General features: G+C 39.4%; 1 protein-coding gene and 1 long non-coding RNA gene across 5 annotated transcripts in view; one reads left to right on the forward strand and one right to left on the reverse strand.

Annotated features, from left to right (window-relative positions):
• The first annotated feature begins 88 nt into the window (after window positions 1–88).
• LOC129347973 (uncharacterized) lies at window positions 89–10,770 on the forward strand. 2 transcript variants are annotated; one of them, XR_008600346.1, is made up of 3 exons: window positions 89–486; window positions 1,115–1,273; window positions 2,208–2,565. It is a non-coding gene; the product is annotated as an uncharacterized LOC129347973 (long non-coding RNA). The 2 variants fall into 2 exon arrangements; XR_008600345.1 differs by lacking the exon at window positions 2,208–2,565 and adding an exon at window positions 10,103–10,770 and having other exon boundaries at window positions 90–486.
• A 5,875-nt stretch (window positions 10,771–16,645) lies between these two features.
• asap1b (ArfGAP with SH3 domain, ankyrin repeat and PH domain 1b) overlaps window positions 16,646–20,335 on the reverse strand; it is a 79,112-nt gene continuing 75,422 nt past the window's right edge. For all 3 annotated transcript variants that reach the window (XM_023285138.3, XM_023285110.3, XM_055007131.1), the window contains 4 exons: window positions 19,654–19,718; window positions 18,873–19,420; window positions 18,138–18,260; window positions 16,646–18,010 (listed from right to left, as the gene is read on the reverse strand). In XM_023285138.3, the coding sequence (XP_023140906.1) occupies window positions 17,936–18,010; window positions 18,138–18,260; window positions 18,873–19,420; window positions 19,654–19,718 (811 nt within the window). In that variant the 3' untranslated portion in view covers window positions 16,646–17,935. The remainder of the gene's footprint in view (window positions 18,011–18,137; window positions 18,261–18,872; window positions 19,421–19,653; window positions 19,719–20,335) is intronic.

The raw sequence follows: 20,335 nt of genomic DNA on the forward strand, positions 1-20,335 counted from the left end.
CTGCGCGCGCAATTGCGCACTGCTGACACGGTCTCCGCGCACAGAAAATCTGCTCTGCGCACAAAAAAAAAAAAATCCAACCTAAATTGTAAACAAAATAAACACGTAACAATTCATTCTGTGCTATTTTTCAGTGTGAGTCAGTGAGTGACCGGTGACTGGCTGCTGCAGCCAATGATGCGATTCACATACGTATTTACCATAGACTGTATATAATGGTATTTACGCAGCTAATCAACGTCATTGACAGGCGTCCTTATGTGCAGCCATCGTTGTTGTCATAGATATGAATGAGTAGATAGGACACACCCCTTTGAGCTACGTGCTACTGCGAGGCTAAGCTAGTGGGGGCAAAGTTTCAGTGCATTCCGTTGATGTAGACGGCGTGAAAACGGAAACAACAAGTATGCCTGCTCACTGTGCTGCATACAATTACACACTACGTCGTACGATTGAGACAAGGAAACTTGGAATGACTTTTCATAGGTAAGAATAGTTTTTGGCTCTTTTTTCATTATGAAATCTTGTTGAGAGCTTCCAGTCTATGAGAGCTAACTCGTTAGCCACTAGCAAAACGCTAAGGCGAGCTAGCAGCTTGACAACCAAATACCAGACGATTAAAAGTAGCTGTAGTATAGTTGTACAAGCAGTAGTAGTAATACTAAAAGTACAAGCAGCAGTAGTAATATAAACAGCTGTTAGAGTCGTAGAAGTAGTATCAGCATTTGTAATAATATTACAAGTTGTAGTCGCACTGCCAGTATCAGCAGCAGAAGTTAGCGAACCACCACTATTACTAGTAGTAATCACATTGCTATTACTACCACCAATACTACCAATAGTAGTTATAAAGCCTAACTCATATATACAGATTACCATCTATGTTCTTCCTCCAAACCCATTTTATGATTGGGATTACAGGCAATTCTTTAGGACTGCTCTCAAATAATTGAAATGTTACTAAACAAGGTTATACTTATCAAATTAAATAGCTCTGGTCTCCAGTATATTGGCAAATTCGGTTATTTGTACTTAATTTATTAGCATGATTTCTTTTTAATATGTTGTGTACAGACTTAATTACTTCTCTGTCTACTTTTCTTACTCCATGTAGGTTTCCCAGAGACTATGGGTTGAGGAGGAATTGGAAGTTTGTCGGCTTAGACCTGGTGTCATTCCATCAGTGTTAAACTTCCCGGCTCATCTTGGAAGAGTACGTGCCAGAAAGACCACGACCAAGCAGCCTTGAGATCTTAGACAGCGTCTCCCTGAGGTGGGTGTCGACAGTGTTCACAGTCAGGTCTGTGGTAATCCTGTCAAAAAACAAAACAGAAAAAAATCTAGATTATAAATCAACATGTAACCAAAGCACTCTGTGTATAATGCCATAGTATAGGATGTAGTTCAGAAAATGTCAAAGTATAGCATACTTTACTCAAGAATAACATAGCATGGCCTGTAGTTCATAGTACAGCATGTCGGCAAGAAAAAAAAACCAAAACATAGATTATTATGTGGTTCAAAAAGCGCAAAATGATAGGATGTTGCCTAAAATTGTCATGTATGATATGTGGTTCAAAAAATGTCATAGTGCAATATATTGTCAAAATAGTATGTTATTCAAGAAAACATCAGCGTATAATATGTTGTCTAAAAAATGCCATAGAATAATATTTCATTGCACAAGTAAAAGTATAGTAACTTTTAAAACTGTTCAAATTCTTATATGTTACTAAAAAACAAAAAAAAACTAAAACAAAAAAGGTCAGTAATATGTCAATTAAAAAAGCCTATAGTATAGCGTGTCGCCCAACAAACATCATAGTATAGCATGTCGCTCTAAAAACGTCAGAGTATAGCCTTTAGTCCACAGCTGTCAGTATGTGAGGAGCAACACAAAAACAGTCCAAACGTTGGTTTCCAGAGGGTTAGACGAGAATTTATTTGAAAGAGGAAGTTTACAACAACACAACATGTGAGGGGGTTAAAAACAAATGGGTGTTACTAAATAAAAATAAATAAACAGAACTAAAAGTGAACTTCATGTTGACATTGATGGGCATTCCAACCAGGAACAAAGTAAAAGATAATCAATACAAACAAAACCTCTTCCTGTTCACCTCTTAAAACCCCAAAACACACCGCAGTAGCACCCTAAACTAAAAGTACCAATGGGTTCCCTGTTTTCCTTTCTAAACAATTCAAAGGTCCCTCTCTATCTCCCCACACATCCACCAACCACTGGAACACATCTCCAAAGTTCTGCAGGGCCAGCTCAGCTTCCCCTCAGAAGAAGTGCCGCCACCTGCCAGATGAAGGAGCCTTTTGAGAGGCAGCTGGCATCGTGATTGGACTGTACTTTGGTCTGTTCCAATCCAGCTTCAGCTCCAGAGACGGCAGGCGGGACGAGTCAACGGAGGCCGGGTGGACGAAGGCATGCAGCTGAGGACAATCCAGAAAACAACAGAGGAGGAGTGAAGCGGCCCAGAGCCAGAACAACCAGAGTAGCATCGTGTGTCTCTTAGAAAACATCATAGTATAGCCTTTGGTATGAAAAAACGCCATCATCATATATTGTACAAATAAGTCAAATGAAAGAGACATCAACTGTAGAATTGTAGTAATTGTGAGCTGACTGATTTACTGATTATCAGTAGTTTATTTTTTACTGATTTACGGTAATAAATACATTTAAAAATGGTGCTACTTTGGACTTCCGCTCTAGCAGCCATGCGATAGGTAGCATATTACCAGAGCTCCTCGATCTTCAAGACAAACGCCGTATTTCTAGAAAAAATGTTTCATATGAACAGAAGAAGTTTGAGAGGCGTTTACAGTATGCCTAAACCTAAACAAAAAAACGTCTCACAGTCGAAGGAAAGAGCTCAAACAACCGAGGAAGAATCGGCTAGCCATCTCGACAAAGAAGAGCTACAGGTGGACGTGGACATGGCTAGCCTGCAGGTGACATTGCAAGAGCTGAGAGAGTTTTGGCGTGAAAATGCAGACACTCTTCGAGAAATACGAGAGGACATTAAGGCAACTAACAGCAGAGTTGACGAAGCTGAAATGCAAATTTCTGAGTCAGAGGAAAGAGTGCAGGGGCTGGAGGAGGCTACGAGGGAGCTGCTAAAGCTACAAGCTAAGCTGGTAGATAAGCTAACGGATCAAGAGGGAAGAGCGAGACGGGACAGTATACGAATTCACGGTATAGAGGAGGGGTCGGAGAGCAACTCCACATCGATGATAACATTCATGGAAAATTTGCTGAGGGATAAACTAGAGCTGCCTCTCACCGATGACCTCAACATTGAATGTGCACATCGCGCATTGGGACCGAAACCCCGGCCGACTCTCCCCCAAGATCCATAGTTGTTAAGTTCTCCAGCAGCAAAACTAAAGAAGAAATCCTGAAACTGGTGTGGCGGAAAAAGGAGTTTCTGTATCAGGAGAGAAGAGTTTTTGTGGACCCCGATTATGCACCGGAGACCCTCAGGAAGCACCAGGAGTACGCGGAGGCAAAGAAGGTGCTGCAGGAGAATAATATACGGTTCCAGATTCCTTTTCCAGCCAGAATGAGGGTGTTTTATGAGGGAGAGACATGCCTGTACAACTCTGCAGAGGAGGCCACGAAGGACATGGTGACGAGAGGTTTGTCCGTGACGATATTTAAACCACCGACGAGCTGGGTCGACAGAGTGGCACAAAAATCTGATGTGGCACAAAACCCGGTCACCAAGAGGAGCAGAGCGGCATCCAGAAGCTCCGAGACAGGGTTTTAAAAAGAGACTGGACGCTTTCAGACTCTCTGACCAGTGAACTTGTTTTTCTCGGCGCAGATTCCCCACGGTAAGGTGGCATGGTAGCAGGGACTGTGAAACAAACTATTAAAAATTCACTGCCTTGGGAGACGTTTGGATTAGGTTAATGACACTTATCATATAATATGTAAGATCGGGGAGGATCTGATGAAGCTTAAAAGCTGAAAGGCGGGCCCTCCACAGCTGGATCCTTCCTATAAAGCAAAATGGAAAGACATAGAATGTCAGATATCTAGCGATATCCCATTACAAGCAGTTATAGGGGACAGTGGGCTGTATTCCTGTTTAAAAGATATAAACCCATGGATAAAAATGTCCGTTAGGATTTGGCACAGGGTAGTCAGTGAAAATAAGACCAAGGAACCATACTGGATTTTAAGATGGATAGGATATGACTCAGATTTTTTACCAAACAGGATGGATGCAAGATTTAAGCAGTGGGCTGATAAAGGGTTAATAAAGCATGGCGATCTTTATGAGGGAGGCACACTGCGACAATTTCAGGATCTAAAAAATCGATTTGATTTAACCAATCAAGATTTTTATAGATTTTTGCAACTAAGACACTACCTAGAGAAAATAACGAAAAAGGAAGAATTGCAACAAACTAATCTGGGTATAGCGAAAATATTTCTACTCAGCTACAGGTCAGACCCTGGACGCGGAAACGTATCGAAAATTTATAAGGTGTTACAAGAGCTAGTAAGGGACGATACTGCATATATAAAGGAGAAATGGGAGAAGGAGAGTAACACCACAATACAGATGGAAACATGGGAGAAAATAATTAGTCAACAGTGGAAAAGTACATCTGCTCTGTCCTGGAGAGAATTTGGGTGGAAAAGTATAGCTAGGTTTTTAGAGTTCCAGCTCAAAGGATTGCTTTGGGAGGGAGTACATTTTGCTGGAGATCCTGTGGAGAGAGTAAGGCAACATATTTTCATGTGTTCTGGGACTGCCCGGTCATTTCAAAATATTGGGAAGAAATTAAATTGAACATGGAGAAAATTATGAAAATAGTGATTCCATCAGGATTCGAGACCTTGTGTCTGGGGCTAAGACCGGATGATGTGAAGGGACCTGAAAACAAATATACGTATAATATTTTAATAGTAGCGCGCAAGAAAGCAATCACAAGGAAATGGTTGGCAAAAGATTCTCCTACAGTCGAGGATTGGATCAAAGTGGTTCAGGACATTTTCATAATTGAGAAGCTAACATTCATTCTTAGGCTTGAACAAGATAAGTTTGAAAGTTACTGGAAAATCTGGATAAACTATCTAGAAACTTATAGGCAAAAGGCTGGGTAAAGTGAAAAAAAACCCCTAGTTTCTGACTCCACTCACCGAGTTCTGTTTTCTGTTTCAGTTCAGCAACTAAACTACTATTGGTCAATGTTATACATGTATGCAGCAATCTTTCTTTATTTATTGTTATCATTTGGGTTGATGTTGCTCTTGTCATTGCTGTTTTCACCCCTGATAAGATAATGTTCTCAGGAGAAATCACGGATAAAGGAAGGAGCATATGGGGCAGACAAACTCATTTATTTTTATGGCTCTTACTGCTATTTTCTAGTTATGATAATTTCTCATGTTTCAAATACTGAGGATGCCCATTGAGATTTTTGTTATTTTATTTTTCTTTCTCTCTCTTTTTTCTCCTTGTTTTGTTTTGTCTTATTTTTTTTTTCTCTTATCAGCTTGTTAAGACTTGACGAGATGTATACAAAATAAGAGCAACATGTATGAGCTGTTTCTTCGAATAAAAAGTTTAATAACAAAAAAAAACCCACAAATCCAAGACACAAGGAATCCCCGAATACAGACTGAGGTTTAGCACTGTAGTCTCACATGTAAACTAAAATTCCACAACCCTTTCCAAGGAGAATATGCAAATATGTCAAAGATGCCGAAACAACTACCTGTCTTTGTTTTTTGCATTTAAGTGCTACTTTGGCTCTGAACCTTTATCTACCTGTGGTCGCTCTGTCTTCTGGAGTGATTTGATTGGTTATACGTCACGAATAAAACTCCTTTAACTTAGCATCTGTAAACAAAACAAAAACGTATCAACAAAGTTTTCTGTTAAAGTTTGTGTTCTTTTAAATTTAACTCCAAGATTTTAAATACTTTCATTTACTGCAAATGAATATCTACTCCAAATGTCTCACTAATAATCATTATCAGCCTTAAAACCCACAAAACACCCCTCTATACTGGACCATACTTAGTACAGTCCGGTTCCCCCTTCTATCAATCTGCTTGGAATCGTCCACTTCCTGTTTGTCAAAGTGGCCTTCTACCTGGACAGGTTTTGTTGGAGCTCATGCAACAAACATTTTGGGTAACTGCACTTTAATATGGATGGATGACACTGAATTAGAGTCTGTTTTAATGAGACTGAGTTAAGATGTGTAGCTCTGTCATTAAATAGTAAATTATTTCTCAGAATTCACAGAGAAAAGTCTGAAATGTTTGCTAGGTTAGCATCCCACATGTTCTTTGGCTCAGCTAAAGCTAACTCTCTCCAACTTCTGGATCTCTTGAGTTGCTTGTTGTTAAAATATCTTGCTAGAGGTGCTGAAGCTCAGAAAGTCTGAGATGTTTGTTCAAAATAAGCTCATTCTCAAGTCTGATCTGAACTATCCTCTTTTGTTTGAACTTTCCCTAAACTTAGGAGTTAATGAAAGAGCAGCACATCCAGACTCAGTCTCATTTATGTAGAGATTAAACTTCAGTGTCATTCATTGTTGTTAAAGTGCAGTTTTTCAGATGTTTGTTGCACATGCTCCCGACCAAACCAGTCCAGGTGGAAGACGATGTGAAGAGAAAGTTCCAGAGGATGAATATCACACATTTACATTGGAAATAAATGTCCTTTAATTAGACATTGTCATGCAAAAGTTGGATTTCCCTTTAATGATGTTCAAATCTTTGTTGAGTGTTTTGTTGATGTTGGTTTCTAAATGTTTTTTGACACTCGGCCCCAAAGATTAAAACCTTCTACGGCTCACAAGCTGTAACAATTCACACATTATCAACTATCTTTCTGACTAAACTAAGATAAAAAGTGAAAAACTGCCTGATTCCTGCATCATGAATGTCAATCTTTTTGGTTTTTATGCCAGTAAACTGAATATATTTGGGTTTGACATTTTATAAACCAAAACAAGAAATGAATTACTGGAGAAAACAATCTACAGATTAATGGTCAAAGAAATGTGTTTTCTAACATATATGGCTGAATTACTCCATTACAAGATACATACAATTTTAATTCAATTTTATTTATATAACACCAATTACAGGTCAAATTGTCTCAAGATGCTTTATTTTTGTATTTTTTTTGTCATATTTAAAATATGACAAAGAAATTTAAACCTCTTGACTAATCCAATTTATTATTTAGTTTTTAAGAGACTAATTGACAAAACTTTCTCCACTAAAACTAATAAACATGAGGTCAAATAGAAGGAAGAGTTTTAAATACTACAATCCCATGATGACAAGAATAAAGTTTGTCAACAAAAAGTAAATCTGCTGGTGGATTCCATTAAAGTCCTAATAAAGGATAATAAAGTGTGATACTAAAGGTTTGTGGTGCTAAAAATCTCCAAGTAAAGATATAAAAGTTGAACATCTAGATGGAGGTTGATAAAAATTGATCTCCCTTCATTTCTCTGGAGTCGACTCCATGGATTTCATGGATGGTGGTGAAAGACCTGCTCTTCTAGTCGTCTTCCTTCTAGTCGCTGTAAAAAGTCAGTCCATCCTGGCCGACTTCAACATCTCTTCATGACAACTTGTTCTGCCTCCGACCTGGTGGAAACTCCAGAAACTCGGGAAAACCTGTCGAGACTCGAAGAACTCGTGGAGACTCGAAGAACTCGACGGGCGGGGGAAGGTGTGGTGGGCGGTGGTGGGAGGTGGGGGAGTAGAGGGGGGAGGCCGCCACCCACCTCCCCGCCTACTCTCCGCCCTGACTCCACCCAGACTCCGCCTTGGCTCCACCCATGTGGTGACTTCAGCAACTACGATGACAAAGGGACGACGAAATTATGTTATTTTATCTGATCTGTAGCTCAGTGAGTTAAGGATTTGCCTATGGAGCTGCAGGTCGCTGGTTCAAGACCAGACACTTCTTAAATTTTCTCAAAAATCCTGACAAAGACAAACAAAGAAAACTGCCGCTGGCGGGTCTCGAACCTGCGACCCTCCACTTGGGAGTCCTCTTCTTATCCTCCTGAGCTACTCGCTCAGATACAAATTCTTCTTTTTTTTGCGCATTTATCATCTATTTTTTGTCGTTTTCGAGTTTTTTTTTAACTCGAGTCTCGACTCGACCGTTTTTCTCAGGAGGTTGGACTTCAGCCTTTGTGCTGGAGGGTGGAACCCTCAGTTCCAAGACTTTCCAAAGCCTCCACACCTCCCGAGTCCTCAGGACCTGAGCTTTCACACAGTCTGAGGGCTGAAATTTTCTAAGTCCCACAGTAGTTCTCTGTTAGATTGAACCTTCAGACAGTCCAAGGACTGATATCTTCTAGGTTCCTGAGTAGTTCTCTGTTAGTTTGAACCTTTAGACAGTCTGAGGACTGAAAACCTTAAAGTTCTTGAGTAGTTCTCTGTTAGTTTGAACCTTTAGACAGTCTGGGGACTGAAATCTTAAAAGTTTCTCAGTACTTCTCTGTTAGTTTGAACCTTTAGACAGTCTGAGGACTGAAATTTTAAAAGTTTCTCAGTACGTCTCTGTTAGTTTGAACTTTCTATTTTACAGAAGCCTTAAAACTTGTGACCGTGAGTCTTGATTTCACATTTAGATCATCCATCTGAGTTCTTCTCAGACTTTCACCTGTGGGTTTTATAGAAATCTTGAACAAACTTTGATTCTCTTCACTGAACAGTAAAGTTTGTGGAGATCAGAAGATAACATTAGTTTGATCGATGCCTTCAACCTCTAGTAGACTTTATCTGGAAATCAGTTTTCTGAAATGAGCTCTTAGTAAATCTGTCCACAATCAAACCAAGAACATAGAAAGAGGAAATGTTTGAAGAAACAACTTGATGTTTTCATTTCAGACTAGAAAACACTTTAAGACCCTTTATCTGTTTTGCTCTTTTTGATTGTTTTATTGTCTCCTCTGTCTAATTTGATCTTCTAAAGTCTAACTGGTGTCTTTTCAAAGGTTTTATCTTTAGTTTGATTCTTCTTAAATGTTTAGTTTTTCTCTTTTCTCACCTTTTATTCTGTTTTAATGTCTGATCTGATTTCGAAATGTTTTGTCTTTTTAATGTTTAATTGTTGTTTTTTCAAATGTTTTATCGGCTTGTTTGAAAAATTTCCTTTTCTTTCCCAATGTTTAATTTTTTGATTAAATCTTTAAGGTTTTTCTTTTTAAATGTTTTACCACCTTTTGATGTTTAATTTTCTTTTTTAATGCTTCATTGTATTTTCTGTTTAGTTCCTATTTAAAGTTTTATTGTCTTTAAGATTTAATTTTCTAATTAAACATTTAATTTTTTTAATTAAATGTTTTGACTTTTAAAGGTTTAATAATCTAATTAAATGTTTTATATTTTTCTAAATGTGTAATATTCTTGTTTAATTGTATTTTTTAAATGTTTAATTATCTAAAATATTTCATCTTTAATGTTTAATATTTTTGTTTAAATTTTTTTTGTTTAATTTCATAATTACATGCTTTGTATCTTCCGTTTAATTATTTAATTAAATATTTTGTCTAATATAATTTAATTGTATTTAATGTTTGATTTTCTTTTTAAAAGTTTTATTGTATTAAATGTTTTTTCCTTTGATTTAACTGCTTTTTTTTACTGTAGTTTATTTCTTTAATCTTTTTTTTCTGTCAAGATTTTAACCCCAAACTGAAAAATGAAACAAACCGTTAAATCACAATGAAAATACTTTTGTTGTCACAATCATGAGTTAGTCAATTATTCAGTTTACCAATTCAACTTTATTTGTTTAGCACCTTTCACACAGATTACAAAACTAAACAAGCAAAGAGAAAAAACTATGCTAAAACTATGATTAAAACTAAATTTAAAAAAAAAAAAAAAAAAATTTTACATGGTAATAAATTATGTTGTGTCCAGGGGATGGAGGGAGTTTATTGACGTCTTTTTGGGCTCACATGGGAAATCATTTAAAATATAAACTTGATATTCAGTCTAAGGAAACTGGAAACTGCAGAGCGACAGAAGAACCAACAATATCTCCTGTTTTCTCCTTTAATGAGTCGACTCTTCTTGTGCTTTCAGACCAAAGAACTACAGACTCTTCACAACCTGCTCAAACTCTTGGTACAGGACCTCACCACACGGGTCAAGAAGGTTTCCATCTCCTCATTTCTACTCTGAAGCTCACTTTCTCCTAAACGCTAAAGTCTCCTGCAGCCTACCAGAGAACCTCTGAGAACAGAAAATCAGGACAGGAACTCTTACCTTCTGGACAACCAAGAATACAGAATGTGTCTGACCAAAAACCTCTGAAGACTCACTACAGCCAAGATAAAGACACAACTCAGCTGCACCAAATCCACTAATCACTGCACACATTAGTACCATGTGCTGACTGTGGCTAAAGAACCACATTTACCAAGACAACTATCCAGTACAAAGCCCTAAAACACACCAAGAAACACATTAAAGACGATTTTACTGCTGGAAGCTGCAAGCAAACACCTAAAGCACAAACTAAAGCAATGGAGCCAAACCCGGTTCACTGGTGAAGAGAAACAGAGGAAATGTTTGTCTGCTGCTAAATAAAGCAGGAAGACAGTGAGCTGCTCAGGTGTTCCTGATAACACCAAGCAGCCACCTGGACAGCCAATAGGAACACAGCTTACTGGAAGTCCAGAGGGCGGGGTTAGTGAAGGAAATTTAGTTTAAAGTTGAAGCAGAAAGTTAATAAAGAAAGTTGAAAACCACCTTCTGATACCTGAAATCTCTGAGTTTTCACACAAAGAACACCTGAACATGTCAAACTGGTTCCATAGTAGAACCATCATTGTAAAAACGTCATAGTATGGTGTGTTGCTCAAAAAACATTAGGACCCGGCTGTCAGGGGACAAACATGTAAGAAACATGAGAACAGAGAGAACCCAACCAGTAGGTCACAGTTTATCATCCCCCAGTCATCTCCTGAAGTCCATATGGTGAGAGACATCAGTATCTGGTTGTTCATTTACCAGAGGATGCTTATAATCATGCTGATGTGGTCTGTACTCTACAGTATTTTAGTGACTCAATAAATGCCTAAGTTGTTTTTTTAAAAGGCTTTTTAGTTTTTAATAAACATTTAATACTATAAATAAAATAATAAATATTTAATACAGACTCCAGTATTGCTCACTGGTTGGTCATTACATTTTATTAGTTTGATTTCACTGTTTAAAATGATGCCACCTCTTTTCAGACAGAACCTGTGATCAAAAAACAATACAACATTTTTAGTTCCTTGTTAATAAAGCACTTAAAGCTTTAAGTATGGCTAAATGCTTTTTTCAAAATTAAATATATCACTCCTTAGGTGGTAGTGGCCCCAAGTTCAGTAAAGTTGGAAAGATATTCACAGATTCGGACTTCCAGCATCAATAACTCATTAGATATAGGTTGTCAAAACATAAACGGTGCCTCTTTCCCATTGATGCAAGGCAGACAATGTGCTACAAGCCCAGTTTTATCAAAAGTAGCTGTCTTTCAAGCTACAGGAATAACATTGGTGTCTATGGAGTGAACAGGGTCCGTCTGCAATTTGCAAAACCACTGCAACAGTAAAGAGAGACAAATATTCAATAACTTCACTCTTATACATTGTAGTGTCACTAAAATCACTGCAGCCTTCAACTGGCTCCTGTTGACAAAGTGTTTTAACAGAAATGTAAATGCTGTAATTTGATTCTTTTAATGAACCATGTAACTTGAATGGATGTGATGCTGGTGTGACCACAGTGCACACGTCTGATGTTGCTCACAGTGGTCCAAGGGACGCTCAGGGAGTTTGTGTGTTTGCTCACACTCAGGAAAAATTACAGGGAACATTGGTCTGAAGTAATTAAATTCCTCTTGAACTCTAACTTTCATAGCACATGTAACCTGAAAGAATCTTCTATGAAACTTCATGTTTATTTGAATTAGTATGGTAGGCAAATTGGTACACACTCTCAAATCAAAACCCTTTCTTTAGCTGCAAAGTAACTGTTAGTTGCAGTGTTTTAGGCTAGCTTTGAGAAATTAATTTTTCTTGCATCACTGATTTCATATTTTTGTGTGTAGATGAATAATAGAAATGGAAACATTGTCAAAATTGTGCAGCCATTTACCTACTATATATTGTGCGTAGTTTAGGATTTTATAAGAGGCATGTTTGCATGAAAAATCTACATGACTGTAAGGTTAATTTATTCCTGAGGCTTTTTATGACGATAAGGCTAAAAAAAATTAGTTTCCAGAAAACTCCTCAAGCTTGTTTTACTCATACTTTTGCTTGAAATTAGTGCATTTCAGTGATCAATGACATGTTTTCACTGTGTCTTATTTAACAAGAAAGTCTGTATTAAAGTATGTTTTGCAGGTTATTTCAGATCTGAAGGTGTTCCCAAACTGAGCATAAATACATCCAAAATGATGCCAAATTTGAAACTGTAGTTTGATCCATAAGTGCATCATGTTTTCAGTTTATCATTCTGCATAATTGTGTCTCTTTGCTTATGAGCTATTGAGCTATTTCAAGAAGCAGCTTGTATGGAACAATGTAATCAAAATCTAATTTTGAACTTGAAGATGTTAATTTCTAAACTAAGCAAAAATAATAAAACATTTTTGCATCTTATCGTATCATACTACACCATGGCTCTTTTTTTTTTTTTTTTGGAAAGTTTGTTAAATTTTAGCTAATTTGTACTTTGAAGGGAGCAAAAAGTGCAATATTGTGTTCTAAAATATAATGAAACTTAAGTGTTAATTAGGATTAAATGAAAATACACTTCTAAAGAAAAGCCGCGATTCCACAAGCACCTACTCGGCGCGGTACGGCTCGCCACTATTGTATCTGACTCGGCTCGTCTCGGTTTAGTTGTTTTTCCATATATCCTCATCGTGGGTGGAGTCGTCATAGCGCAGCGAGCCGAAAGTCCCTTAACGTCATTTGCGTGCGACACAAACGCAACATAACGGAGATGATGGTTCACCTGCTGCTCGGTCTGTGGCTTTCTGTCAGATTCAAAGTAATAGAAGAGTCGGAGAAAGCTGAGAGCGGCGAGTCGGAACACTCAGGAGACACACAGGAGAGTTTGGGAGGCGATGCAGCAGTATCAAGCTGAAGACAAGAGGATATGAACTAGACGACATATGAGGGTAAGCTAATGCTAGTTCGCTAGCTATCGTTTATCAGTCCTGTGAACGACCCTGTAATAGCTGCAGTTTATCGCTATTAGGTATTAAAATATGTATGCTGTGTATGTGTTTCAGATGCTCTCTGATGAGACTTCATGGGATTTACCTGAAGCAGCAGCACATGAGCCTGCAGTGGCACAAGGTGTAGAGGAGGAGGACAGAGATGTACAGGATGCACTGATGCACTACGTGTCATGCAGAAGTTAAGTTATTCTTCTTGTTATACTTCTGTTTTTCTGTCCCCGGACACTATTGTTTTCTTGAATGCAATTCTGACAATAAATTTTTGTACCTTTTGCAGATGTGTCTGTGCTATTGTTTTATTTGTGAAGGTTAGCAAGACTACATGACAAATTAAACACCAAAACATTAAAACAGCTGTTTTAAGAATATTCCAGTTTGATAAATCAGTATTGCTTTGGCGTAATTCAGTCAACGGAATTATGAACCATAAAGGAGTTTGTGTTAAAACATGTTAAATCCCATTAAACATAAATGCATTATTAGGGAATACAGAATTGTTTGGTTGAGACTGTTGACTCTTTTCCTACCAGTGTCTTAACAGACAAAATGAAAAGTTATGATACAATCACATAAGTCACAAAATAGTTTATTAGTCAGCAGCAAAATCAAAACTATTTACAATGTGCAAAGTACAAACTGTGGTGGGCCTCTCCTACAGTGGAGGGCTAAAAGTAAAACTATATACAACTAAATCTCAAGTCTCTGGGTGGTGGACTCGCTGGCTGCCCACTGCCTGCCCCAGCTGCCCCAGTACACCCAGGACTACCTGCACCAGCTGCCCCAGCACACCCAGGAATGACTGGTTGAAGGCAGTATTCTGGGCCATCTCCTCCCGCTGCAAGGCCGCTTCATTCTCTCTTGCCTCACTGAGGAGCAACCAGATGTTCTCATCATGCTGGGCATGACTCCACTCCTCCTCAGCCTGCATCTCCACAAGTACACTTGGAAGGTCCAATTTTCTGTGGCCCCTTTTCCTCTTGCCTAGACCAAAGACAGAAAAGTGATCAGAGTCAGCTTTAATGGCCAAGTAAGTACATAATATACACAGAATTTGGTTTCGGCTGTTGGTGTCACACTAGGAATATGGAAGAGAATAATAAAAAATAAAGAAACTATAGAAAGAGGAACAGGGAGGAAAAAGAAATAGTAGCAAAATTAAATAAAACAATATATACAGAAATTTACAGCTAGACTGGAATAAACACATTAGCAAAACGATAATTGCTATAAACACAGTAGTGCAAAAGCAGAGAATCCTGTTCATGGTGAAAAAAAATACTGTACATGTCCATTGGAATACTGACTATTGTACAGGTGTGTAGGAATGGCTCAGCTGTTTATTACAGTGATGGCAGTGGAGAAGAAACTGTTTTTGTGTCTGGAGGTTTCTGTGTACAGGGATCTGTAGCGCCTGCCAGAGGGGAGGGGGAGAACAGTTTATGTCCAGGGTGAGTGGGGTCTCTGATGATGTGATGTGTTTAGCCACCCGTCCATTGATTTTCAATCATGATCATGTCCTTGATAGTTTTACTTTAGTAAATTTTTGGCACTCTTTAACCAAAGCACAAACAGTACTTCCTCCACCACAACTAAAAACAATGTGGTGTGAACTTCATTTCATCTTGTGCACATTTTGGAGTTGCTAAGAACAGCTGTGTTTTCTTATTTCTATGTACATTTTCATTCAGTTTCACAGTTACCTAGTGACTATAAGAACAATGGTTGCAATACTACATTGCACGAGAAAGTAAATTAATTAGAGTGACTTGCTTGTTAAGTCAATGGCAAAAAACGCAGCTGCATGTGTTCTGTTTATGTGTCACTGCAGCTGCATGTAGCTTTCATCAGGCGTTCCTGAGCTGGCTGCTGCACAGTTTGCATTTACACCTGCCTGAATTCTTGGTCGTTGTTCTCACTGTTCTGATCATGCTTGCAGGCATTTACACCTGTAGTAATAATAATAATGCGAAAATCAACCATGCTCTCTGTTTACCGTGTCTTACCGGTGATAAGACGTTGCTGTGACGTGCTGGACGTTGATGTTGACAGGGTCGGTGTCGGAGTTGGTACTGGTGCTGAAGCTGGTGGTGGAGAGGAGGCAGGGGAGCTGGGGGCTCCATGACGGAGGCGGAGCAGGCTTCGCACGTCGAAAGGGATTCTTGAACAGAAATAAACACTCACCCTAAGTACACGAAAAATACGACATTGTAACATGTGAAAAAAATAAACCTGTACGACCACTAGCTTAGTTCGTCATGCTGACTGATGTATTAGCTTCTGAGAGCTAAACGTTAGAAACAGCAGCACGAAATACAAGCAGAGCACGGAGTTAGCGCTGATGGCTAACTAGCTAGCGCTGATGGCTAACTAGCTATCTTATTGTCTGCTACAGGAGACAACAACGTTACTTTCTAAATATACTTGTTTGCTTAAAAGAAGCTTGCCACCAATGGGATAAATGATGTAAAAGTTTCTTGAAGTCACAAAACACTCACCGTCCTCGAACGTCTCCAACAATACAGCGGCTGTGTCTCCCTCCTGTTGCTGACGGCGGTGCCAGTAAATAGCTTCCATTAAACCTCTTCCAACACCTCCTGGTTGACCCACGCCGGCCGCTGTGGTCCTTGGTGGACCAGTAGTCACTTTTGAGCTTTTTCAGCTTCTCCCTACACTGCTTCTGTCCTCTTTATATACAGTCTACTGTATATGTGAGCGGCCATCCGCTCAGAGACCTCCTGATAAACTTTCTCCGTCCAGCTCCCTCTGTATTCTTTGGTCCACCACCAAAGACAAAGTCTCGACCTCTTCATTCACCCACGGTACAGGTCTGGCTGTCATATTAAAATTATGAAGACAGAGAGGTCTGTGACGAGCAACGCACACCGTCGCTGTTTAGTTTTTTTAAATGCCGGTTTTGTTTTCGTGCTGGAGTCGCTCTTGTGTGTCGTCACTCCCTGTCCAATCAGTGGGCTGCACTCCTGTCCAATCAGTGGCCTGCACTATGTAGACGTCACATCTCGGCTCACTTCATCTCGGTGGGAACCTCAGCCGAGGAGGTACGGAAAATCGTGCCTGATGCTGTGCACTAATCCATATGGAAACGCTCGCAAACAAAGACGAGCCGAGCCGCACCGCGCCGAGTAGGTGCTTGTGGAATCGCGGCTTAAGTGTCTCGGTGCAGGACTCAAGTACACCGTTGTTTGGTTGCAGCTACTAAACGGACAAACTGGCATTTCTCAAAGTCTGTTATTTATCTTGAGCCAAACAGTAACCTCAATAAGCTGCTTAAAGCTGCCCTTTCCCTCTCGCCTGGGAAATTCCAGCGAGAGGCACCAATAGATCTGGAAACCACATGGTTCCCAAGTAAAACAGAAGGCTCGGGGTTTAAGTACAGCACTTTTAATGATACAATGGGTTGATGGGTTTGTTCCTTAACATGGGAAGAACTGCAAGTCAGTGAGGACCAGGTGAAAATACATCGGCTCTCTGGCCTTTTACAAAGTCCACCCTTCATCTGAAAGACTTCTCTGGTTCACAGGCAAAACCTGGAAATGCACTGAATCCAGTAACATGGAATGATATTACTTAAACTAAAAAAAAAAAAAAAAAAAAAAAAAAAAAATTCAAGCTCATGAGATTTTACAAGACACTGAATTGTGAACACAGGTTGTTGTGAAACTTCTAGCCTGTCAGAAAATCAAGTTATTGCTAAGATGTCCTCTTGAGTTTCCCGTACTTGTCATTAATAGTGGCTTTAACAACAGGGTACCTTTTGCGTAGTCCTGCTTAATTTTATCATAGTGGCTCTTCAAACCCTGAGGTGAGCGTCTTTGAACGCAGCACTCCACTCATTTCCAGTCATTGTTACACCATGCACAGAGAAGGTCAAAGGACTGTGGAGATGGCGTCGAGTTCACACACAGAGCAAACATACAGTGAACAGTGTAACAAGGAGTAAATTAGTGACCTACAGTGAACCACAGGCTTTGATATTCCACCACACAGTAGCAGCAGGTTTCTATACTGTAAAACAACCATAATACGTGTACACACAAAGCAAGCAAGAACAAGGAGTACATTTAATGACAATCTTTTCACCTCGGGAATATCAGTGGGAGACTCCTGCCTCTTCGGTCAATTGTGGTGGCAAACAGGGATGCAAGACACAAATAATGACATGACCTATTTCACATTCCATTTCATATTTGTCCTTTTTCCAGAAATATAAGCTGATAATTACTTGAGGGCCAGTAAAATGAATACAGATAAAATTCAAACTCTACCACCCTGATGCTTAATCTGACAGGCAGAGAGCAATGGTACATGTTTTGTACAATAAAACATGTATATACACTCACACACAAATATATATATTTACATACATATATACACAGGAACAGCATAAACATAGACTTTTAGGTAAGTGCTAGGGTTTTGAGAGTGGCTTCATCACAGCCGTGCTATAGGGTTAAGATAATACTGGTAGAGGAAGAATACACACATTCTTTGTACAGCATGGATGAGGCATCCATGGCTAGATGAGCCTTCTTGGGTTTCTTCTTTGTTGCTGTTTTTTTTCTTTAGGACGCTTGTCTTGTGACAAGGGGTGTTATAATAGCTATTTACAGGACCTCCCAAGTTAGGGAGAGGCGTAGTGCAAGTCTTTCTGGCTGTCAGTCACTCAGGATGTGCACAAAAGACATGGGGAACACCCCTTTTCTTTCCGGATCTCCTTCAATGTGCCCGATCTGGAGGTAAAAAGGGGAAAGAAAGTGTGTAAGAAAAAGGCTATCAAGTGTTTTTGTGTATTTTTGTGGCGCTTTAGTAAACTGTCAGAGGTCCAACAGCCGCTAGAGATGTTTAAGTTGGACTCACCCACCACTCCTGGTCCTCTTCTCCTGTAACTATAATCACCTCTCCTTCAACAAACGTCAGTTCGTCATCGTTGTCAGCCTGGCAGTCGTAGATCGTCTTCACCCGACGCGCTTTATTCTTCCCCTGGACATGCAGAAAAAAATTAATTATTAAATACTACACTAACACAAAAACATCCTTCACATGCCTGGTAAGTGTTTTTAGTTGGCTCTGAGTAAGAAAATGTGAGAAATATGAGAAGAAAAGAGAAATAACCTTAAAATCTGTTTTGCTAACAAAAAACCTTGTGGTGGACATTTAAAAAATATGGTTAAATATTTGATTGTGCTTGAGGGGCTGTTGACAGAATCCAGTAATTAAGTAGTTAAAACAAACCTTGGGTAATATAAACTGAATAGCTGCTTGTCTTTGATGATATGACATAATGCCAATGCATATTACATTGACAAAGACATTTATAAAAAGTCTGATATGTGGGCTAATATTAGCTTATTGCAAATCTGATATATTGGTATCACCTCATTTATCAGCCGAGAAGTAACACAAAATAGCAGAAAGACCAAAGCTTTTTACAATTTTATAAAAACAAGACTTTCAAACCCCTCAAAAAGGGATTTAAAAGTTGTAGTTCAGAGACATATTTCATAACTGAAAAGACACAGCAGTCTTGATGAGTTCTAAAATTCTTTCAGCTTAATTAATTATACGATTGCAGAGAAATATGCGTATCCATACTGTGTTTATCTTCCTGGGGAGGGGTACAGGTGTCTCTGCGGTCCCTGCCGGGGTCCCGTTGGTGTCTTCAGCAGCTTGTTGAGACGGAGCCGCTATATTCGCCTGCTGATTGGGCGACGGCGAGTCTTGAGGCTGCGGTTGAGGCTGCGGCTGAGTCTGAGGTGGAGGCGGAGGTTGCGTTTGAGGCCTCGGCGTCGACTCTCCAGGAGGCGGCCTGGGAGTCGACTCGGCTGTCCCGGGTTTTGGGGGGATGTCAGCCAGGTGGGGCTTGGGAGGGAGGTCTTTGAGCTGGGGTTTGGGCGGCAGGTCTCCCAGCTGAGGTTTAGGAGGGAGGTCGGAGAGCTGCGGCTTCGGAGGAAGTTCTCCGGGTTTGGGGGGAAGCTCGGACACCTGCGGTTTGGGCGGCAGGTCTCCTGGCTGAGGCCGGTCTGCCAGAGGAGTCTTCTGAGGGGTCTCAATGGCAGGCGGGGACTTCTGGAAGACCTCTGGAGGAAGGCTGCCCTTATCCATAGACGGATGGTGAATGGTGTCAATCTTACGCAATGCCACTGAGACAGAAAGGAACATAAAGGAACTTATTATGACTCTTGAACTTGTTTTATGGCACTTATCCAGGTTGTTTTCTTCTGACTAGATCCTTGCTTGTGTTGTATCTACTCTCACATGTACGTCGCTTTGGATAAAAGCATCTGCTAAATGAAATTGTAGAAATTGTAGAACTCGTGAATATATTGTTTGATTCATTAGCTTATGTTAAAACTAAATACGACACAAACCGTACCTTTCTGAGGTAGTTTGGGAAGAACCCTTGGACCAAGTGTAGACTTCGTGTTGCTTGAAGTAGTGCTAGAAGGAGATGTTCATGATTAAATGAAACAAAAAGCAAAATGAAGAAGAAACCTGCCTCTACTCACCTAGAAAACATTTTATTACAGCGAGCAGAATCACACATTTCAGACAAGAAAAGACTTCAAAATGCACACAGAAGCTCTCTCTCTGATACCTTTTCTGCATTTAGGAGTTTTGCAAATACAGTTAATGTCACCAACTTACATTTTTCTACATGAACAAACATCTAATCTTTGCATGTTCACACACACTTTGAGCAAAAATGAGCAATTAGCAATCAATGAACCATGATAAGCTGATCAATTACCAAGAACTGTTTTGTAGATTAAACAATTAGTTGTGAATGAATATATTAATTGCCAATAGATGGTTGGGTTTGAGCAATTTTTAAAGAAAAAAAGTCAAAATTCTCTGATTTCAGGTTCTTAAATGTGAATATTTTCTGGTTTCTTTCGCCCTCTATGACAGTAAACTGAAGGTCTTTGAGACAAAACTGGACATTTGAGGACATTATCATGAAATTTCTCACTATTTTCTGACAATTTATAGACCAAACAACTATTTGATCAATCAAGACAATAACCAACAGATTAATCGACAATAAAGACACCCAT

This window comes from Amphiprion ocellaris, chromosome 22 (genome assembly GCF_022539595.1).
Source record: "Amphiprion ocellaris isolate individual 3 ecotype Okinawa chromosome 22, ASM2253959v1, whole genome shotgun sequence".
Classification (NCBI taxonomy): domain Eukaryota; kingdom Metazoa; phylum Chordata; class Actinopteri; family Pomacentridae; genus Amphiprion; species Amphiprion ocellaris.